Source organism: Thermobia domestica, chromosome 4 (genome assembly GCF_964235325.1).
Source record: "Thermobia domestica chromosome 4, izTheDome1.hap1.1, whole genome shotgun sequence".
In the NCBI taxonomy this organism is placed as follows: Eukaryota; Metazoa; Arthropoda; class Insecta; order Zygentoma; family Lepismatidae; genus Thermobia; species Thermobia domestica.
Window position 1 is genome coordinate 11,603,803 of NC_137457.1, and position 24,832 is coordinate 11,628,634.

At 34.2% G+C, this 24,832-nt stretch overlaps 1 protein-coding gene across 3 annotated transcripts in view; it reads left to right on the forward strand.

The window, feature by feature from the left end:
- The window catches only part of LOC145683717 (uncharacterized), a 163,699-nt gene that overhangs the window by 71,674 nt on the left and 67,193 nt on the right, over window positions 1-24,832 (forward strand). For all 3 annotated transcript variants that reach the window (XM_081755182.1, XM_081755180.1, XM_081755181.1), the window contains exons 8-10: window positions 6,239-6,283; window positions 9,516-9,653; window positions 20,510-20,602. In XM_081755182.1, the coding sequence (XP_081611308.1) occupies window positions 6,239-6,283; window positions 9,516-9,653; window positions 20,510-20,602 (276 nt within the window). The remainder of the gene's footprint in view (window positions 1-6,238; window positions 6,284-9,515; window positions 9,654-20,509; window positions 20,603-24,832) is intronic.

The window sequence follows — 24,832 nt, forward strand, 5'->3', positions numbered from 1 at the left end:
TTGAAATACCAAAATAATATAAGGGTGTATATTTAGAAAACAACTAGAAAATATCTGTCATGCATCTAGAACACACTAACAAAAAGAAGTGAAATATGAAAATAAACGACACTTTTTTATTTGTGTATTCGTAACGCAAGCACAATTTTTTATGATACTTTTCCACATATTTGAAAAATCCATTTCTATAAATATTTTCTCGTATAATGTATGAAGAAAAGGTTTATTCCTGAAAGCTACTTCATATCAAAAATTCAGTATTTTTCAATCAAAAAAATTAAATATATTTAAGGTAAAATTTTCCTCATTGGACTTGTATCCGGAGAACTGCATATAATGTAGCCAAACCCAAACTATCACCTAACTCAGTATGATGCGCTTACTCCGTAAAAATACGAAATTCTTACACTTAGAATAACTTCAAACAAATGACATTCTTAAGGACTCATGACTGTGCTCTGTTAAGAAATAATTGATGGAATGGCATATGGGATTGAAAAGGGACTGTCCTTCATAAATCCGCGACATAATATTGAATAAAAGAAATCACGTACCTGTAAGAAATGCCTTCTTTTCTTTCTTGGTTATGATATTTCTAAATTCAATGATTCTAAACATGTTTTTGTTAGTAGTACAATTAACAATTTCTTATGATTTATTCCCTGACTTTCCAGAATCTTAAATGGATTTACTGTCCCATAAAAGAATACTTGCCTAAAGTTAAAATGAGGAAATTAAATATAAACGAAAGAGCATAATTCGATATGGTATTAATATTTTCACATAACAGTTAAAATATGACAAACTTAAATAAAGCATAATAATTTAAGTGTGATAATTTGTGTTGAAATTCTGTTCTGAAAATCGACTTTACTTGTTTTCTCCCTTTCTTGAGACTAATATTTGAAGTTACAAGTTTAAATGTTTATTGCGATCAATACTCGTGAGCCCTAAGGGGAAAAGTGTACTTATATTTATTGGTCTAGAGTAGTGAGATAGGGCAGTTACAATTTTTCTTCAACCTTTATTTTAACTAACGTGCTATCAAACTTGCCTGGAACGTGCCTCGAACTAATTAATATTTCCTCTAGTCATATAAGACAAAAATACGTGTGTCAGATCTTGTCCGAAAATTCTTGTAATTTTGCAGCTTCCTTATCTTTGGATGGATATTTCTTTAGATGGTTATTTCTTTAGATAAGTAAAGCTTGTATTAACACAATGCATGTATTAAAACCTCAATTGATTAGTCTCTTGAGTTAGTGCTTTTTACATTAAAATAAACACTTTCCAACTATTACATTCGCCATAATGTCATGTCTTTGAGATACTTTAGCGGACGAAATTTACGTCCAAGCGTATGTGACTTGTTATATGCCAATCTGATTTTCTCTTTCGTCTTCATACAAAATTACTGTACCATCGTTGAGCTAAGTATTACAATTTTAATGTTTTGGATTGAACTCTCTTTCGAGCGGCTTAGAAGTTGTTTCTAATTAATATATACGCTTATGACTAAGAGAAATTACACTATACATTTTCAAGAGCGGTAAAATCTTTTTCATTGATACAAGAAATATTATTGTATTTTACAACTTTTTTTAACCCCCTATATTCATAATAAAATTCCTCTGCTACGTGTAAATAGCCAGTTAATACTTATTACTGCATTCGTTTAGTTAAATATTTGTATCATGTAACTTTACATTTTTAATATTTTAGGATAAATTTTTGTGATATTGTTACCTTGTAGTTTGACCTAATAATTCGTTTCTGCTTGTAATATATTTTATGTATATTTCATAGTAAACTTACAATTTAATTTACAAGAACTACCATGATAGGTTTCATAGGAAATACAATTTCGGTGCATACATGATACGGAGCTAGTAATACATAATTCCCAAAGCATACAGCTCTTAAGTCGTAGAGAAAATCTTTATTTTACTACTTCATACATTTAGAGTACACACTCTTGCTACGGTGACTCTATTACAATAAAAATCTAATTCTCAGAGAATTCATCCTTTACAAATTTTGCTAATTATTATCAACGTCGATGCACTATATCCTAATTCTACACTGAATCTCACGTACTGTTAAATCTTCTTTATATTCTCAATCGTAATGAGCTATTAATTTTTAAAGTCATAGCTCTAAAGCATATTGAATAATATCACCATATTTGTTAAGTCGAAAATGTGTTAATTATTGTAAGTTTTAAAAATCTATATCAATTGCTTAGTCAAAATAATACAAATCGAATTGCATGTTATAAATTGTAAATTTTAAACTTTTAATTTGCTTTAATTTAGTAATGAAAACAAATATATTCTGCTTCATCTCTATGTTACAAAAATATAAATTGTATATGGTATAAAATGTTTTTAATAATAACAATTCTTTTAAATGTAAGTTTCAGAACTGCAGTTCTTACCGTACAAATTTGTAAGTTGCCAACCTAAAACAATGATTATCAAATCCATAAATACCTTATAATTTCCACATACTCAATCTAAGAACTTTGTTATGTGTGATGTGCGTCGGTTTCCATGTTTCCTGCCATATTACTGTCAACTTCCCAAAAATGTAACTATTTTCCTGCTCTTTGTCTTCATTTTTAATCTTAAACAGGTAATATAGTAAAAGTTTGAGAGATAGGTACAAAGAGCAGTATCAATGTTTTACTCGTATAGATCAGATAGGATCGCTAATGAATAATTTTGCACTAAATATTCTAGTTTAAATTTCTCGTTTACCTATTTGCTCGAATATAATTTGAAATCCACTCTAGTGCTTATCGATTGCTGGTGAATACCTGCACATGTAGCTACCTTTTTACAAGTTTATCGTTATACACGGGAATTGTGAAACATTTATTAAATCTAGGTATCTTACAAAAGTATTTTTTTTTTAAAGTGAAAGAGAGTATATTTATCATGAGATGCAGCAACAATCCATCTAGTGCATTACCTAATATGAAAAAAGCAATAGTTTTATCATATATGGGGGTTTGGCATTGAGTTGCCATTGGAAAGCAGCACAAAGTTTATAATATACGAAAATATCCGCATATTTTGACTCGAATCTAGTGCCCACTCAATAATAATGCAAATAGGTGCACATTATGTACGAATAAAGGTTATAAAGTATGCACATGAATGAAATGCAACTAACATTCGAGAGAACCTATTTGCTCCAGCATAATGACTTCAATCTTCACTATTATGATTATTTTTCTTCCGTATAACTAAAATGTATTTAAACGTTTTAAAAACTACGTATAAAAGTAAAATAATAATCATGATAATCTAAAGAAAGTAATTTTAGGATGAACAAATATATATGCTGTTTTCAGTATGTCTTCAGAGTTAAGGTGATTATAGCGCTCGTTTTAAATTATGTATATTAGAATTTTGTTTACTTGTAGTTTACTAACTTTGCAACAAAACTAAATTAAATATCAATCAAGAATAACATTTAACTCTTCGAATGCACTATTCTTCCGAACATTTGTTTTTTTAGTGATCTCAGTAAGTGATTTCCTCCTGTCATAATTACAGGCGGTATAAACACCACAAAATATAATTTTGAGAGGCAGAAAATCGGATAAATATATTTAAATTTATTTTGTTTATATTTTACATGTCAATGACAAGAAAAGATTTCTGTAGTCATTAAATATGATCTCTAAATGTAACGTGTTGAAGACTAATTAGTTAAGCTTGCTAGTATTTGGTATTGTAACCCTCCTAGTTGTTAAGTACGTTTAACATTATTAAGTACTTGAATTTGACATGATATTTATAAACTACATGAGAAGCTTCGAGTAGTGTGGGGGAGTCACCAAAGGCAGATTTCCTAAAAATCAACTCTGAGTGCCCAAAATAAAAGCCAATTCGAAATTATATCATCTAAGAATAAGAAGCACATCTGCTACAATCTATATATAAAAATTGGAAATGTGTCTGTCAGAGCTGTCACAGGGGAGAAAAATATATTCTTGAACTTTGCGCAAACAAATGTTCCATGTCTGATTAAAGATATGTCAAATAGAATACAGTACTCCAAGCTTCATATGTAATCTAAAATCCTGAATATCATATTTATATGTCATATCTACTCCAGATGTATAAGGTTTCATTTTAATCAATATTTTTTAGATGAATTGAAAGAATATCATAACCTAAGAAATGTATAGCTCAATTTCAAAAGAGCCTAAGTCAAAAAAGTTAGTTTTTCAGGACAAGATGTTTTGTGTGCGTTTCCATCATTCTATTTCCGTGAAAGAAAAGTAATCTACGTAAAAGAAAACTAAGTGCCTACGTTTCGTAAGATATCGCTGATATTTTTATCCATAGCAAGGGTTTTATAAGTGTTTGTAGGCATGAGTCAGAAAATAAGTTCAGAGAATGCTGTTGATTAAGGGCATTTTGGAGAATAATGCAGTTTTGTTTCGCCTACAACTAATTTGATTTATGTAGTTTTGGTATGAAAGCCTGTTCAATATACGAAGATACTGAAGTGGAACTTAATAGAACCTATATCTCAAACTTGACAAAAATTGACTTAGACTCTTTTCGAATCCACCTCTTAAAAATAGTTCACCTTCTAACCCCAAGGAAACTAATTTCAGCATACATTTTGACATGGGATTATGAATAGAGAGCGTCGAAATCATCGTTACCCACGAAAGTATGAACGGATTAACTTCTTTAACAACATTCAACGAAAGAAACTTATTAATATGTATATTGCAGAAACATGAAGTTCAAAAATGATCATTCCTTCAAGAGTTATCCTAGACTAAGTGAAGAACGTTCTAATTAACATTACAAGCATATAAGACCCTATAATCTGATTCCAACGATGTGTATGTTAACAAAAAATAAGAAACAAAATTATATATTATTTATTCTCGGAAAATAAACCGAAATGAAATTCTTTTTCTATCAACTAAATGATATCAGATACCATATCGCATTATAGTTTGATAATCTATTAGTGATCTTAAGTTATTCTCAAATTTTTAATCTATTTTGCTACAAACTGAGTACCTGAGCTACTGAGACGACAAATCAAACAGAGATAATTTGCAATGAATATGAGCGAAGGAATTATCCGGAATAGCAAGGAGACTTCAATTTAGTCGCATTTTATTTCGAACATACTTAAATACCTATTCTTCGCATGGATCAGATAAAACAATGTATGTAAACAAACTGCGCAACAAAGAAAACAAGTATCTATTATTTTCCACTACCCTTAAATATCCCGGTAAACGCACCCTGAGATCCATGGTTCAAAGTTGAAATGAATACGCCTCAGACTCCAACCCATGGGGCTGTAATTGGAAGTCAATACCAGTGGGGGCATCGCCATTGATCTCAGCGACCGCGAAAACTATAGATTTAACACTAATATGGGTAATTTGAGAGTTTTTTTTACATGCCTCGGTACCATCCGGCAGTTGACAGCCGGCCAGCATACAATGGTAGCTGAATTTGAAAGTCATCGAAAATAGAAGTGTCACCATTGATTTCTGCAACCACGAAAACTATGGATTTGACACTAATATTGCTCATTTTGGATTATCTTTACATGTCTCGGTATCCCCCCGGTGTCACCCGGTCCGCAGTAAAATGGGCTGAATTTGGATGTTAATACGATCCGAGTTTCACTATTGATGTCAGGGAACGCGAAAATTATGAATTTGACACAAATATAGTAGTAATTTTTTCGTACTTTTACTTGTCCCGGCAAACGCCTCCCCTGAGACTCCTGTTAGAATTAGAAAAAAAAACTTTGTCTTCGTCTGGGGCCTGGACCAAGGTAACTGTGACCAAAATTTGATAACTCTTGGTCCATTCGCCAAGTCCCGAGGCCTCACAGACACAAAAGCAACAATTGTACTAAGTCGTTCTGAAGTTACAAAAGGTATGCTTCATTTGAATATGATTATTAATTTTGCATACTTCCTCTGCAGATATAGTTATCTGTAGAAGCATAAGATTGTCCCCTATTTATTTGAACCAGAAAGATGCTCCACGAGAACAAATTACATTAACTTATGATATATGTTTCTAAAATTCAATATATATATATTAAATTGCTATTTTTCTTAACTATTCATCATTTACTCTGTCAAATATACAGAACCATTTTTGTTTAGAATAACAATTAAAATATGTTAAATCTATTGAAATAATCTTAAATTTGCTCTCTACTAAAACTATAGCTGGAACCCGTCTTATGAACTTCGACATGGGCCGAAATTGGGGAGGTACGTATGTATATCATACATATGTTTTGTAATATATAGTTGTGTAGATAGAGACGGTGTCACAGGATTTTTTTACCACTGGAAACCTTTACCCTCCTGGAAATCTTTACCCCAGTTGTTGGTTTCAATTGTGTTTTGTTAGCAGGCCCGTTACGTAATATTTCCCCAGTAAGTAGAACGATTAAAGTTTAAGAAATTGTTCAGTCTAGTGAGAACACTTGAGGCCATTAAGCACGAATTCTGGGTTCGATTCCCACCCACATCTGCACTTACTTACTTATGCGAACGTTGCTTTTTAGAACGTCATATATGTTGATGGCCAATAATCTTGGGTCTCTATTACACACGCAAGTTGATTATAGCCTTGCCCAAGAAACACACTATTGAATCTAAATGGGCACTTTAGTACCTATCCCATATATTACGAGTATATACGCTGCTAACAAAACAATTGCCAAAAGTCGTTTGTGTGTAACTCTGTAATTTTATATTTTTAGGATGATCTATTATGATTATTTTCCGAACAGTTTTTCAGATATTGACGTACTTCCGGTTTTCAGGCTAGAGTTGTGAAATACACTTCAAACTTTGTATATGCATATATCTTAACGGGAATCGATAAAGGGCATAAGAAGGAAAATTTTCGCTTTTATTTTTGCGATATTTTCCATGTTTCTTAGATATCAGCTAACTTTCGGTTTGAAGTACACAGTTTTGTCGCGAGACCAAATTTTACGCTGTCTCGTCTCGACACTATGTTGTGCAAGGGAGGCCCCGTGTCGAAAGCTACATATCTTTGTATTCAAACAGTTCTGTCTCGTCTCGAAGCTTCACACGAACATACTGCTTCGCCTCGAGATTATCTGAACAGTTGCCGTATAAAGATCTGCCCTCCCTCTACGTATAAATTAAGAAAAATATTCTGTTCTCGAAATACAAAGAAAAAACTACTTTCCTGATATAAAACAATCGTGATAAGAAAAATTAGAAAACAAAATAAGATTTTGCCAAGAATCGAACCCGAATCTTCTGGTTCGAAAGCAAGCATGTTAACACTTTCTTTTCTATTTTTTTTAAGATCAACCGATCATACCTCAGTTTCCTGAGAACCCGAGTTTCCTCGTATAGGTCTACAATTATTGTTTAACCTTTTCCAAACTCGACAGGGACACGAACACATACACATCCAGAATAGTTAAAATTCGAAAGACTCTCCCACCGAGAATCGAACCCGGGACTTCGTACACCAAAGATAGGTGTGTCTCAGCCAAGATGCTACGTTGAACAATGACTGTTCTATTACCCTTCAGTAGTACATAACAAGGCAGATCAAGCCAATTCAACTACAAGGCAATTTTTCGTTAAAGATGGTGACTTCGAATGATTTCTTTCCTTACTTAAACTACCATTCCTCCTTAATGATACACCTAAACTTGACTGTCCTACCGTAAGCTCAGATTAGAATTTTCACTTTACAAATTTTGATCCTTCATATTGAATCGAAGATGGCGACTTTTCCAACATTTCGGATTATTCCACCATATCTGTAAGTAGGCTAGAATTAGAGCAATCCTGTGCCTTTTAAAGAACAATCTTACAACCAAGATGGCTACTTTTTTCAACTTTCAGCACAGTGTCGTAAACTACGCATCAGAGTAAATATGGATACGAAATTTCTACTTTGTAGCAACATGTATTTCAAATTTCACACTTTTTTATTTGAACCGCCAAACGGAAATAAATTTTCATGCTCTCATTTTAGAATAAACTACGTTCCTTTCTTACCTAGCTGAGAAAATAAAACGTTTCTATGATACGTGCAACTATCACGAAAACAGGACTACCTCGGGAGAGTAATACTCTCGGAAGTAGGAACTAATTACGCGGTCCAGATTGGTTGGTGTTATCCGTTTCATGCCACGTAGCATACATATACCGGAAATCAAACGTATTTTCTGTTGGTCCTCCTGGTCGAGCATGTGGGCGCTACTGGCTAGTAACGAAAATCGCTTTTGGCGTGGGTTCAAACTCGGCCCAAGGATAGTTCTTAAATTTTATATTTTTTCATTAAAATAACATGAAAAATATTCAGAAAAAGTTATTTACTTACTTTAGTGTAGATATGTAGTAGTAGTAATACGAGGAGGAGGAGAAGAAGAAGTAGGAGTAATAATAGTAGTAGTAGAAGGAGGAGGAGGACGAGTAGGAACGGGTTAGAAGCCCCGCAGGGCTGCTTTTGTTCCACCTTGACCCCTATTATTATAAATTTTGTGACCAACTTAAGATAGGTGGTTAGGGTAGCGGGAAAAAAGACGTATTCTGGGAGTATTACTCTCTCGAGCAAGTCGTGTAAGAAGTTATTTGGAAGCGACGAAAAATTTCAACAGTTGATTTGAATGGAAAATGGCGCCTTTATCACAATATCGTAATTTTTTCGTTACTCACACGAGATGTTTAACATGTATGCAAAATTTGGTATTTGTATGTTTTGGTGAATTATCCGAACAGTTAAGGATAATTGCGTCTTTTAAAGTATGTAAATAATTTCTACTGAATATAAATTACGAACGTTTTTATTACATGTCATATACCTTTAATTGCACTTCATATTGGACAGCACAGAGATCCATTGGACATCCATGTAAAACCTTCCTGCTCTCCTGTATAAAGGCTAGAAAATAGAAACATTACCTATGTTGAATGAAAACGTTAGATTCCAGGTATCTGAAGCAACTGCATTATCATTTGCTGATGTAAGGATTTATTATGTGTTGCAATTATGTTATTGTGTAATTTAACTTGGTGTTGGAATAATCGTGAACCATAGGACTATTGCTTTTGTTAAAGAACAGAAGTTATATTAATTCAACATCCACTTTGAATGAAACATTGTAGTTTCATCCTTACAAATGTTATATTTGCATTTACATTTAACTTACTGTATTTAGATACGGTATTTAGTAGCCTGTTGTTTTGGTCAAAAGCATTTTTTTATATGAGTATTCAAACTTAGTACTGATAAAAAACAATTTATATATTAGTCTGGTAAAACAAAATTTAAGTTTGAATTAAATTATGATTGTGATACACAAAGTAATGATTTAATATCTTAGATTCCGTAGGTGTGCATTGTTGTTTCAAGAAATATAACTACGGAAAGGACTTGCTCCCAGGGAAACGTTAGAATCTTGCAATATGTGTAGTTTATAAAATGTTACGTATAATGTTGCAGCGGGAGCGGGATCAGGGGCTGGAGCTGGCCAAATGGCTGGAGCAGGAAGTTTTAAGGACTGTGAACCGAAGAAGAATGCAAATAGGCAAATCGACAAAAAGAAACTACCTGGATTCATGGAAGGAGCTGGTGAAGCAGGTATTTTTGTAATTACAATCTTTTAAGGGACCTCTTCCCAAAATATCTTCCGGTGCAAACCAATTTTATTGATCAGTATGTTATACAGACCAACCTATGCTTGTCCAAATTCTAATGAAAATTTATCATTTTAAAAAATATTTTACCATAAATCACAATACCAATATATATTGGTTTCTTTTAATAATTGATGAATATCAATAACATTTTATAATGATAAATGTATACAAGGTGCTGGAATTCGTTTTTTAAAACACTATTACCTACTATATATATATATATATATATATATATATATATATATATATATATATATATATATATATATATATATATGTGTGTGTGTATATATATATATATACACCTATAAGAGATTCAGAAATGTTGATAGGCAATCAACTTGATTTTATTTTTTAAGACTTCTTAAATTAATACTCAAACTAACGAGACCGGATGAGCTTACCCCTTGACGACAACAGTTTGAGAAAGGGTGTTGTGACTGTTTTATTTATAATAAAGGAGACTACAATTTCCAATTTCATTTATCTCTGTCAGTGGATAAAACATGTTTAAACTTGAGAATTATACTATGAAATCATAAGGTCTTGCCTACCCCAATAAAAGTTTAGTAGGTTGTGTTACTTTTATGTTACGTACATAAACCTAACCATTGTTTCCCAAAGATAAACAATCTAATGACAGAGAAAGTAAGCTGTATAGTTTTTGATATATTTCTTGAAGTACATATTTTTTGTTTTTTGTATACATAAGTAATATTGCTGGAGTGTTCCTTGATCTTTAAAGATTACTATATATGCTTGTGGTATAAGGGCTTCCGCTTTTGATGGCTTGTGGAAATTAAACGTTTTGCGGTGGTTCTTAATCAAACTTAATATATAGTCACGCCAAGGTATATCAAACTTATTCTCATAGAGCATTGCCGCTGTAAAGACAACTAAATCCACCTACCAACAAACAAACAAAAACTTTTTGGGTCATGTAAAATTTACACAAAAGGTGTTTTGAGGCTCACTTCTATGATGGTAAGAGTTCACTGTTGAATGGCCATCTAGGATTGTATGTGGACTATTCCCGACTTATGTCGATGTTTTATTGTGGTCAATGTATCTATAGACAATGTACTTCTCAATCAATCTCTCCAAATTGTTATCTAAGCAACTATTAAATATGTTCAGTATTAGCTGTTTCACGAAAATAGATACGGTGTTCGTTACCCCGCGCCTCCACTATGTAATATTTTGTGTAAGTAGGGACAATAATAAACCAGGAATCTATCCCTCTATCACTGTATTTGTAAAAATAAAAAAATAGTCTTTCTTTTTTTACAAAGCTAATATATCAGAATATCACTTATCAACCAATAGTGAAGGATAAAACATTTCATACGGGAACCCATTCGCTCATGGCAGCCACCGGGGTGTCTTGTAGCGAGTCTAGGTTATGATCCTAGGAAACATCCTCAGGTCATGGCAGCCTCGAGAGCTATGGTTTGTGTTTAGGAGTCCCCTTCGTTTCAAAGTAGCCTCCAGGGATGTTAGGATAAGTAGAGCTCGTTAGTCCAGAACTGTTGTGGGTTGGCGATCAGTGGTCAACTGATGCCTCGTGAGGTTCCCATCATGTTGATCTTCATGTTTTCCTGTTCAGTGGATCGTCTACTTGTTTATAAACGTTAGAACTTGCCGTCTATAAACATGTGCTCATGTTGTGATGTAGGAGCCTTACAATATTTAACCAAAGAGCATTTTGGTTCGTTATTTTGTATAAATAAAATTCGCCAATCCGTAAAATTTGATTCTATTTTTATTCTAAAGTTTCAAAAGAACCAAAAACCGAATATGTTTGCAATCCCCAGACGTTCTGTGAGACATATCTTTCTAATAATTATTTGAAAGTTACGTCAATAGAATCCTCTAGTCAAATGCACTGTTTTGCATTGACCGCTGATTCGTTCTTTCCTCAGATTTATGTAATACAGAATGTAGATCATAAATTCAACAACATTTCTCTTCAAAGCTTTGACAGCTGTAATCCTATTCGTCCTCTGTATTGCTCTATATCTACGTCCGAAAATATTGTGAGTGGAACTCAATCTTTTTCTTCTTTAGATATACCAAACTATTAAAAAGCATTCCGTATATCCTTCAGACTACCAGGCTTCAATAATTAATCAATTTCTATTACTTGTATAATTCTTACAAGGAAAGTTTTTAGCACACAGGCATTTTATTTCTCCCATAATCAGTTTAGTAATTGACGACTGTGACAATTCATATTTAAATTATGATGAACTCTGCTGATAGATTTATTAATAAATCGGTTAATGTTTGAAGATAAAGAGTTAAATCTTCATTAGCACTCAGAATAAATAGTAAGGATTTCCATTAAATATCTAATGTATGTGAAATTTTGAACTATACGCATCCTTAACATAGCTCATAATGGTCACAACAACCGGAAAATGATTATTGAGGCCTTAGATAGGGTTTCCTTCGAATCCACCTTTATAACTTTAATTAGGCATTTTTTTCTTAAATATTAGTTTTATTTAATGAACTAAGAATAATTGAAGTTGTTTGTGATGGTTAATTAATGAAATAATTGGATAATTACATTCCTAATTTACTAACTGATCCAAAGATGGAATTTTAATACCTAGTTTCCAAACGTTATGGGAGCATGAGAAAGTCGCACAAGATTAAAGACAGTGAAACAATACCAGCTTATAATACGAATGTCAGTTCGGTCCTGTATGATACCCTAAAAAATATATCAGTATTGAATGTGATCACCTGAACAGCGAAAAAAAAATGCACAGCATATGAGGCTAACTGACACGTCCTATTGTGATAATCTCACTCTTGTATTCCATATAACTTTGGTGACGAAATAGTCCTTAAATCCCATTCATTCTTACAAAAAATTCTCCTCTAAAATCACTTGGGGTACTGAGCGACGGATTTCTAGTTGGAATTGAAATTTGTAAAAGCGTCCTTGATACGTTTGTTCGGATTAAGAGTCAGAGTGTGGTAGCTATTCCACACGCATGATATCCTTCATTTCAAATACAGTTTAAAACCTGCGTCCTGTGTTGATAGTCAGTAGCGGCGTAAGGCAAACTGGTGCCCGGGGCCAGTGAAGTAGATCGGGACCCCTTTTGGAGCAATCCTGATTTATACGCTTCTATTTTGTCATTCATTTACATAAACATTCTTTCTGCTTACTCCTCGCCCTTTCCCGTTGATGTGTGTGTTTAAACATCTTAATTTGGGATATATTAAATAAATTTGGGTGACATTCAGAGTCCCCGTCTATTTTATTAATGCTCAGAACCGCCTTCAGGCTGGTATCTAAGACTAAAACCAGGCCAGAGCTATCGTTGCATATATTTTTTATTCGTTTTTAAAGAAGGGACACGATAGAAAAAGGGTTAGAGATACAAGTTTAACGGAAGCTACAAAGAATCCAAAATTTATTCTGCATCTAAGTTATCCTAGTTTAAACGCGTACCGACTGCAATTAGATAGAATAGTAGGAGTAATGCTTCTAATAATACATTTAGAGACAAATTTATGTGCAACATGTAACAATGAGCTAATATTGAAAAACATGCAAATAATAATATAACCGATGCGGTTTTTAAATATAAGCTCTAAGTTTTCTAGAATTTTCTTGTACGGTTCTCGCCTTTGGTGTTCCTCCTGTAAAATTTCTCATATGCTTAAGTTTATTCATGGTTTCTCACCTGCCTGAGCTTACGCTACATGGGTTTTATTTGATTAGATTTTTCTCCTGCAACTAGCCCCATTCACTGTAACATTCGGTTTCTCTCCAGTGAACACACACGATACTTAAACACTTTTTTTTTTTTTTACCGAAGTATCAGTAAGTAATCGCTGGAATAGATTTCTCTCCTGCCAGTCTTCTTCATTTATCTTTTACTAGGTTTCTCTTCAGTGATAATATACGATCTATTAGCCCCACTGCTTTTGCCGAAATATCAGTGAATAGTTAAGCACTAGTATGTTTCTCTCCTGCTTGTCTTTTTTACTATTGTTTCCAAATTTCACATTTGTATTATCATTACATCATTTTATGTTTAATAATTCACTCATAATTCTATTATGTCACTTATAACTCTTTCTATTACCATTTAGTAACATCCTTATAATTAGAATATATTATAACAAAAAAATCCTGAATATATTGAATAATTGGGAATACATCATAGATTAAATATGTGAACACAGAATTCTACTATGGGTTGTACCATCCTACTTTTCATTACCACCCATCACCAGTCAATTGACAGATCTTGACGGATTTTTATTATTCTTTGCGTACTTTTGTATTTTAATTGTCTTAAGTTGAAACATGAAACTACTTTCAATGATATTTCCACTACCATAATAGCCTGTGTTCCACCAGCATTCAGAATGTTACCTTTCTTGCTTTGGTTGCTGCGGAAATCTCAACTATATTTTCAAAATCCCAAGTAGGTGTTATTTCATTTTCAATGGAAGGAATGGCCAGATTCGTGAGTCTTTCTTGACCAATTGTGGAGTGCAAGTACGATTTTATCAGCTTAATTTGGTGAAAGACCGTTCCCGTGATGCGGCAGATACGGGCAATGTTATCAAAATCTATAGAGCGGTTGCCAAACTTTTATAAGCTTCTATACACATTGAAGATACACATTTCAGTATGCCTTGTGGGGAAAAGTCAAGTTGTTCTTTAGCTTTCTGAGCACACCTTAGAGAATGGATTATCCTTACAATACTGAAATAATTCTACGTCGTCCAGGTCATTCGGGTAGAACAAAGCAAGAGCAAAAAAGGGGAAACTAAAGCAAACACCAAAAATATAGGCGGGTTGCGTCCGCACCTTACAGCTCGCTGTTGTCAACTCTTCCTTGTCATGTGCCACCTCCTTCCCCTCCTGTTGCAGGAGTAAGCAGACGACAGCAGTTTACCTAGCCACAGTTCAAAGCCTCCGTTCTGCCGTAACCAATTTTCAACAAGGGCGCGAAACATGAAACCTTGATAGTGACTAAGCAAGGCAAATGTAAATGTGGCAAGTGCGTAGGTTGCTAGTTGGCTGTTGCTCTCTCCACCCACTTTTTCTTGCGCGCGCAATCCGCCTATATTTTTGGCGTTTGCTTTAACTAAGCAAAAGGGTTTCGCTCGCTAAAAATTCTACTTGGATAAAACAGACAAAAGGAAAACAAGTGAATCTGCGACTATGGCGTCTGCACCAAAGAACGTTTAGTTAGCAACAGAAAGTTAGTACCCTAATAAGGCATTATGCACGTTGATTCTTTCTTTGTGCCCTTCACTTGAACTGATAAATAAATAAATAAACAGTGATATTCTAGGAATCATGCTAGCAGACAGGGCCCCCATTACTTGAGTCACAAGACCTAGCACCTTTTTCCCTTTTCTTCCTTTTTAATCTACACTTTATTTTATTCATATTTTAATCCACATACACTTTTCCCTTTAAGTTTCTTTGGGGTCCCAAGAGAGTGAAGCGTTTTTATTATTTATTTTTCACTTACATTCAGCTGCTTCTTTTATTTGGGGGGGCGGAGGGCAAGAGAGTGAAACGCTTGTATTGTAACTTTTCCTCCTACATCCAGCCTTTTTCTTTAAAGGGTCTTTCCTAGTAAGATAGTGAAATCGGCCCTTGATCCAAATTGGGTCGCTATTGACCCAAAGACTTTCCCTTGATCTAAAACTACTTTAAAAAAATGACCCCCTCCTCTTACCGAATTATCGTATCATACACGCTCAAAATTGATTTTTTAAAAAAATTTTGGTGGGTGTGGTTGAAGAATTTTGAAAATTTCACAGATTGTAGATACTATCTAGATGTAAATGTGGATTTTTTTTCAAAACCATCTATGCGCATTTTCTTTATTTTTTGCATGTTGAAAATTTCAAAAAGTTGTAGAAAAAATTTTGTGGGGGACACATCGCTGATTTTTTGGGTTAAAAAATTGTTATACCCTTAGTTACAACATTTATTTTTTTGGTGCCTGGAAGTAATGGCAACATTGTCAAAAAGAAATAAAACTAAAAACAAATGTGTTTTTCTCACTGAGGGCCCTTTAAAACAATTCTTTGCCAGAGTTCACAATTTTCTTTTCTCTTGCGTCCCTTTCGATTCTGTCGTTCTTCGGCTGCTTTGATTGTGTCCGTTTCGAAATGAAAACACCAAATATATCTCCATAATAATGCTTGCACTGCTACCGACTCTTGCACAACGAAGTTACAAACACCTTGCGTCGGCTCCTCGTATCTATCAGTGCTTACTTCACAGGCCACCCACACAATGCGCTCTATATCGGTAACGCTCTCTACCGCGAGCTGTGTAACTGTTGTGCAAGAGTCGGTTGAAGTGGAAACACTGTTACGGATATATATTTGGTGTTTATATTCCGAAATGGACACAATCGAAGCAGAACGATAGAAGCAGAAGGGACGCAAGAGAAATGAAAAGTGTAAATTTTGGCAAAGGATTGTTTAAAGGAGCCCTCACCTTGAGGCCCCTAAAATGGTGAGAAAACTTTGCAAAAAACACGTTTGTTTTCAGTTTTAATTCTTTTTGACAATGCTGTCATCACTTTCAAGCCCCGAAAATATATATGTTGCACTAAGGGTTTAACAAAATTGTTAACCAAAAAATCATCGAAGTGTCCTCTCTAAGCTTTTTCTACAATTTTTTGAAATTTTCAACACGCAAAAAGATAAAGAAGATACGAATCGATGGTTTTAACAAAAATTGCACATTTACATCTAGATAGTATCTACAATCTATGAAACTTTCAAAATTTTTTGACCATCCACATCAAAATTTTAAAAAAAAATCCAATTTTGAGGATGTATGATACTATAATTCGGTAAGGAGAAGGTATAGGGGGTCAATTTTTTCTGGAGGTAGTTTAAAGTCAAGGGTAAACTTTTGGGCCAACAGCGACCCAATTTTGATCAAGGGGCGATTTAAAAAATGAAATGTTTGTATTACGTCGCACGGTTATACCGGTTAGGCTAAAGGAGACGGTGATGATGAGTAATGAATGAAATTGTGGAATGAAGAAAGTGGGATTAAACGGGAGAGCCCCGAGAAAACCCACGAGCATGGTGTTTGTTCACCACAAAGTCCACACGTCCACAAGCTGGGATCGAACCAGGGACCCCAAGCACCGGAGGCGAACGCTCTACCACTGAGTCACCGTGTCCCCAAGGCCGATTTCATATTTTACTAGGAAAGATTCTTTCTTTGAGCCCCCCCAAGAGCGAGGAACGTTTATTTTATTTATTTTTAACCTACATTCAATTTTTTCTTTAAATTTCTTTCCAGGTCCCCAAGAGAGTGAAGCCCTAAGCTATGGCTTGTTTTGCTTATACGTAATCCGGCACTGATTAGTTTAATTTGAAGATATTTCTGTTGTTTCATCTGTTATTCGGTGTAATATCGATCGACAATTAATTGCGTTTACTTTTAGGGAAATTGTGGATTATAAACCTTGACGGCCTTTGTATGGCTCATACTAACAAGGTTCTTTAGTAATTATTTTTACCTACCGTCCGGGGCTCCCCACAAAGTGGGACCTGGGGCAGAGGCACCGCTCGCCCCGCCCTTACGCCGACACTGTTAAAAGTCATATCGTTTAGTACACGATACTTAAATCCATACTTAAATCCATAATTGCTGCGAAATAAACCTCCAAGATTTCTAGTGCAAGCTCGTAGATTTCTAGTGCAATATATGCAGGTATGTTTATATCCGTAATATATGTATTTCTATCTCAGATCATAAACCCGGTGCTACCACTATAACTTTCTTCCATAGAATTGACTAGAAAGAGCACCGACGGATTATGTTGAAGAAAATGATATCGTGACTGCAGAGTGGCTACCACGCTAACCGATTTCACCTATTTGGACCCTCGTTGGACCTCCAATTGCCACCCGAGATCCCCTACTTGGATTCTACATGGCTTCCGATGGATATTTCTGCTGAAGTAATCGAGAAAATCTTACTATAGCAGGTGTTAACTGACCCCATACCCGGTGCAATCGGTACATCAGTACGGGCGTCAAACAGTTTTTGCACGTTTTATGGAGATTAGTGAAATTACAGTGTGAGTCTCTGAAGGTACGAACCTTAAAGAAAACATGTCATATGACCCTCAGTTTTATCCTTGGGATTTACCCCACAGGATAGATTCCATAGATCGGCATCGCTCTCCTATCTTAATTCATAGCTTTTATTAAACTCTATTAGACTTCATTAGACTCTATTTATAGCTTTATTAAAAGTTATCCGGTTTGGGGTCCATAATGACTTATGTTAGAGGGGCTGCGGTGGCTCAGTGGTAGAGCATTTACTTCTGCTACTTGGGGTCACGGGTTCAAACCTTGGTCTTGCCAATTGAACTTTGTTTTGGATAAACACGGTGTGCGTGGGTTTTCTCGGGGTTCTCCCGTTTCCACCCGCGGTTCCGTCTCGGGGTTTTCGGGTTTCTTCATACCACCATTTCATTCATTTCTTAATTTCACCGTCTCCTTTAACCTACCCGGCATAACTGTGGGACGTAAACTCAAAAGTTTCATTTGATTTTTTAATGGTTTATGTTCTGAAAGTTGTGAAGAAAGGGAGCGTCTCATATTTACGAAAGGATCAAAACCGTTTTTAAATAAGAGGGCTTTGAGGTCCCTTTTTCGAGTTGAGTTGATTTTGAGTTTAGCGCCCCGTTCAGCAACGAGGCTATATGAGACATGGCCTAACTTAACCAAGGGTGCGTACGCTAATCCCTTAGCTACGAAGGAGCTCCTAGCATTTGTGGAATTTAAATAATAAAACATAATACCGAATTGCTAGTATGAAATTTTACCTTAGACTGTCTGAACAACTATGTAAACCAGACAAAAAGCATAATCAAATACGCGTGTACTATACTTCTTGTAATAATCCTAATAAGACATAAATATAATCAACTTTATTTGCATAAGAAATATGGTACTATAATTTATAACATTTGTGTACTTTTCGAAAATTACTATTTCTATTTATCTCCATCATCTCCAATTATCCAAATTTGGCATAGCACTATTTCATTTACCTCTAAACCATCTATATATTCCCGTAGCACTATCTTTCCCCGAGAATTTCATATTTATATTTATATGTGTATATACAATCGTCTCAATGTTTACAAAAATTTTCTACTGGTTAGCCCTCAAATATAACTGCATTTAATAGTAATGTACAGTAAATGAAGTTGTATGAAGCAGTATTGCGTGGTTTATGTCTATGTACATATCTTGTAGTTTGAGCACTTAAATACACATTCTCATTTATCTGGATGGGCTAAAATTCTCAAATGAAAAACATTAATGTTATGATTTATGGCCCAAGATATAGGCAATTTAAAGCCACTTGTTCAGAATCATCCACAGGAGCCTCGGGCCAGGACTGATAACTTGGCCTGTCACAACTGTGAATCCCGGAATTTTATGTTCTTTTGCGGGGAAGAAAATAAAAATCACCAAGTATTTTTTTGTTAACAAACGAATAATATCAGCAATTAAATCGAATGAGTTTGTTACTGATAAACCTTCTTCTATTACTCTAAAGAGTTGGTGGTGTGATATTATTGCTTTAAATGTACATGCCTTAAAAGGAGATAAGGATGACGATATAAAAGCGTCATATTTGAACGGATATTTGACCAACTCATGAGATACCACATGAAAATTCTATTAGGGGATTTCAATGTGAAGGTAGGATGAGAGGATATTTTCAAACCGATTATAGGGAACAAAAGTCTGCATAAGGAAAGTGATGTCAACTGGGTTAGACTCGTGAACTTTGCTACATCCGCGAACCTCATCATGAAGAGTACAAAGTTTTCACATTGCGACTTTCATAAATATACTTGAACCTCACCAGACGGAAAAACATAATCAAATCGATCACGTTTTAGTAGCTAGAAAAAGACAATGTAGCATAGTTGATGTTCGGTCGTTTAGAGGAGCTGATTGTGACACTGATTACTATCTGGTAGCACGAATAATAAGAGAGAGATTATTGTTGATAAAGTAAATATTCAGTGTATGGAAACGGAAAGATTTAATTTAAATAAATTAGAAGAGAGCCAGGTAAGAGATTAATACTAAATTGAAGTTTCGAATATGTACTCTGGTTTAGAAGATTTGAAATGCAGTAGTGTTGAGGATTCTTAGATTGAAATTAGATATACATTTCTGCAAAAGAAAAATTAGAACACAGGGAAATACCTACGAACAAATTATGGTTAGATCAGAAATGCATTAAATTATCGGAGAATAGATAACAGAAAAATTACGTTAGCTGCGAATTCCGAATAAAATTACAAGATGCGAAACTGTTCTAATGACCGATACTGTGTTATTTCGGAAAGTCATATATTAGGTATTAGTGGTGTATTTTATTTTCGAACAAAGTAGAATCAGAGCAATATATTTGATGTTGTGAATTGCTAAGGAAATCATGGTGTAAGTAATATTTAATAAATAACTCTGCAATTACTGTTAAGCCATGTGTTCCACTTTATTGTATTATTTTCCTCATTCATTTTTCAAAACTCTCTTTTCTTTGATGAAGGTGTTTCAAAACATCTGAAATATAAGATAAATCTTTGGAAGTACGCATAGGGCCATGATTACCTACTTTAATTGCAGCACATACTCTTTATAGGATATCATTTGTAAAGAAAACGAGATTTTACTACATTCCGATAAGACTTTTCTATCTTTAACGATGCAAAATAATATATTTTGGTATTGTTTCAGGTGCAGGGGCGGGCCAGGGCAGTGGTTCCGGTGCAGGATCTGGAGCAGGGATGGGTGCAGGAACGAATGCAGGATGTGTTCAGAATCTCATGGGTAAGTACAATTATTAAGCGCATTTTCTTATAGGTGGGATGTTACAGTAAGGCCTGCCATACACTATAGGATATCACATACGATTTCTTCTAGAGTCGAAATCTCATCATGACTGACATCAGCCTGCATATCATTTCCTATGTTTTGAATGATCTTATGAGATTTGTCTTGTTTGGTCTGTTATACACTATAGGATAAATCCTAGGAAATCTCATACGAGTTTTCCTAGAGTCAAAACCTCAACATAAATGGCATCAGACTGCATGTCATTCCATATGTTCTAAACGATACTATGTGATTTATCTTGCTTGTCCTGCCATACAATATAGGACAGATCTTAGGAAATCTATGGGTCCAAATCTCACAACGTCATTTGATCACACAGGAAATCTCTTCACTTGTAAGGCAAGAAACGGTAGGATTTTCTACGAGATATGTCGTAGCATTTTTTCCTAATATAAATCCTAAGATAGTTCCTGCAATTTATTTTGTACTGTATAAGAGAACGACTGTCATTGCCAACTCACTCAGTTTTACGTAAGCCACCCGCTATGGTCCATTATAATTTGTTTCAATACGAAGTTAAAAATGTTTACAGTTATCGTACGAACTTATTTTTCAATTTTATAAATCCGTGATATATTTTGTAAAAAATCGATTCAGAGGTTTCTATGATTACGATTTGCTACTCATTTTTATTACTGTAAAATTTTTGAAAAAAATCAGTAGTGATATCTCCTAACAAAACAAATGATCTAACGCATAGGATGAAAATTTCTATATTTATTTCACTAATGGAATACTTAAAATAGCATTGTATAGTTCTTTGAATGGTGTTAGTTTTTGGTTCATATTTTCTACGTTGAAAAAGAGTATTGCTATAAAGAATGAGCTGAATCACATAATAAATTAGAAATAACAAATATTGCAAAAATTATTAAGAATTTGTAACTTGCATTATTTCATTTTTCAACAAGGAGTTGTACCGATGGTGGTACGTTTCTAGAAAGGGATTACACTATAAGATCTGTGTTTTATGCTGGAGTCCGGTCCCTGGGCGACGCTCTAGAACTTTATGTTCAAATATGCTAAGCGTAAACCGAAGTAACGCACTAGATGTAAAATTAAGAGAGATATAGACTGAAAACAATGTCACCATAACTCGCAGTGTGACCGTGCTTCCTACAGGCTCTAGAAAGAAATCGTGCCATTGCTAGCACCACATTACGATTGTTTGCCCTCTGTGTATTTTCGTGTTTTTTTCCTTACACATCATTTGATATTTAGAGATTTTAGAGATAATTGTCTTGTGTTCTTCGCGTAGTTGCTGGCATTTGTTAATAGACCAGAACGGCAAAAGTGTTAAATACAGGTCTGGAAATAACATACAATTAATTTCAAAAATATATAAAATTTTATGTCCCTGATATACCGTATCAATAAATGTTTACCTTCTTCGAACATTATAAGTCGAAAATGATCCCCTTAAAATCATAAATATTCTTTTGATTAGAGGGCAATTCACAAAATTCAGTATATCCGGTCCTACACCTTCAGAAGTTAATTGATCTCACCGAACATGCATAACATATAGTGAACAGTGGGGCCTTTCTGCCAATGGAAACCGTATCAAAATAATTATGGAATTTGGGGAACTAACTAAACTGAACTTCATATTTGAAAATAAGAAACAATCCAAAGCATACGTTTTGGATATTTGAAATCAATGTAAGTCAGCGACTCGTGCAGTACGTATTTTTCTAAGCATTCTTCAGTTATTTAATCGAAGTAAGAATATTTATTTTTGGTAGGTAAGCTGTCCATTACTTGAACCAAAATAGTACATATTTAAACAGTCTTTGCCAATTTACCTTGTGGTAGTAGTTTTCCGTTCTTCACATGTATCGAATCTACTTGGTTAAAAATAAGGTAATAATATCCTTTCTTAATGTGATTCCGTTAATCTACATGACAGTGATATTCCCTTTGTCATATGTTTACGACCTAAACACCCGGTAATGATATCATTTGTTAAAATGTTTCCTACCTACAGAGCGTGCTATATGAAGGTAATCTAACCTTCTTCACATGCTTCTGATCTACCTACATGTTAACACTTATCCGGGCAACCGGGGCCTCCCAGGCCCAGTAGCTTCATTTTTCTAAAATTTCTCAATAACAATACATATTTTGAAGACATAAAATACTGAATTCTTCTATCTTTCGTCGAAGTTAAAATCATGAACATATCGAGTTGGTAAAGCTAATGTTTTTTTTTAATTTGAAAATTTTTCCTGACGTAACCGGGCAACCGGTATAACTTTAGTGAAATTCCTGTCAAATATTAGATCAAATTGTCACATAATTATATATTAAACACGTGACTATTGTAACCTTTAGTCGGAACAGTATGCGGCAACAGAAATTGAATTTTGAGTGTTCTGCACTTAAAATATATACTGGGCCTGACAGGCCCCGGTTGCCCGTTTACGTTACAAAAATGTCTGGACCGGATTTGCTGTTCTGCTTGGCTTACAAAAGCGTGACACGAAGTTTCGCTACTTGACAAAAATATATACCGGTACATTCTAGACTAGTATAAACAGTAAGTGACAATAGGCATTGATTTTGTGTATTCTGCACTTAAAATATATACTGGGCCTCACAGGCCCCGGTTGCCCGTTTACGTTACAAAAATGTCTTGCCCGAATAACGGTCAATGATCTTTCCTTCTTCACATGCCTCCGATGTACTTGCGTTATAATGAACTCACCTTTTTCATATACTCCCGATTTATCTACATGGTAGTGGCGTTGACCTCACCACATATCTCCGGACATCCGTAAGTCATAATATTTTTGGAGTCTAATGTTAAAATGTCATTACTTTTAATTTATATATATATTTGAGTCAGAGCTCTTTTACATTAAATAGAATTGTTTCGTGTCTTTCAGTGAGTGGGGTTAAATTGTAAATTAAACCCCAATGTCATGGAGAAATTAGGAAACTTCCAATTGAAGTGAACATGAAATCATATCTAAGGAGAATTAAAAATATGTTACTTTATGAAGCTTCTCAATATTAAAGTGTACCACAGCCCATGGTTTGACCTAAGGATGATATAATTCAATCATATGCGGAACGCTTCTGAGACCATCAAAGCCACTAGGCTGTACCTAGTTTACTTCATGTTATGACATAGGCCCATGTGAATTACCTTACCCAATTTTATGTAAAATCGTAACACTTGATTATGTGGTCATCATATCCTTCCCATAAATCATAATTATAAAGAAACAGTAATAATAACCAGTACAAAAATAGAATAATCAAGTCGGTCACTCCCATATTTATAACTCAATTTTCTTAGGAATTGATAAAATATATTAAATAATGTCAGCCAACCAATCAGCACATATAAATCTGAAACTTGAGAGTTTCAAACAAAACGTTCCTATAATGAATCTTGTTTGTTCTTTTCATATTTGTTGGACGCTACATTAATCCGAGCTCAATAGTCTTAGAATATTATGTATGTTAACGCTGTAGTAGTTGTTAAAGTCTATATTTGTTCCAATACTTGTGATGTTTTGAGTTAGTACTACTTCAATTTCTCTTCAATGATTTCAACAAGCTTACAAGTCAATTTTAAACCAGTTATGATCTCAACTAGGTTATCAGTCAATTTCATTTACATTTCAAACTAAATAAGAATTTAATCATATTATTTTATTTCAAATCAAACTAGATGTTACCCATCTCCGTTGCCTAATAGAACAAGGAATTAAGAACTTAATACTGTATGTTTTATGATTATCAAATCAGTTTTCTTGCAGAAGTAATGGGAACTTGTATGTATAGTACGAAAGGTTTTAAAATTGGCCCCAACACTAAGCTTCGACTTATCCATTATACTAAAACTGGAGATTTTCTACTGGAACACTAAACTACTAATAAAGTGCAGAAGTTTAGGTCCGTGTTTAACTATTTTTTTTTTTTATAAAAAATGATACTAAATGGTAGTGTTTAAAAGGTGTAAAGTACTTCGACGTATGGATGTCTGAGTAGTTAGATTGGCTGCTAGGGTGATACCGGCTACATTAAGATGTAATCAGTTAGTTTCAGGAAAGGTATTACAGGTACATAAAACCGATCCCTAAATTGTTTGATTCAGGTTTCAAACGAAAGAAGTAAGTAATTACTTAAGTAATGTGTCCTTCGTAGCCTACT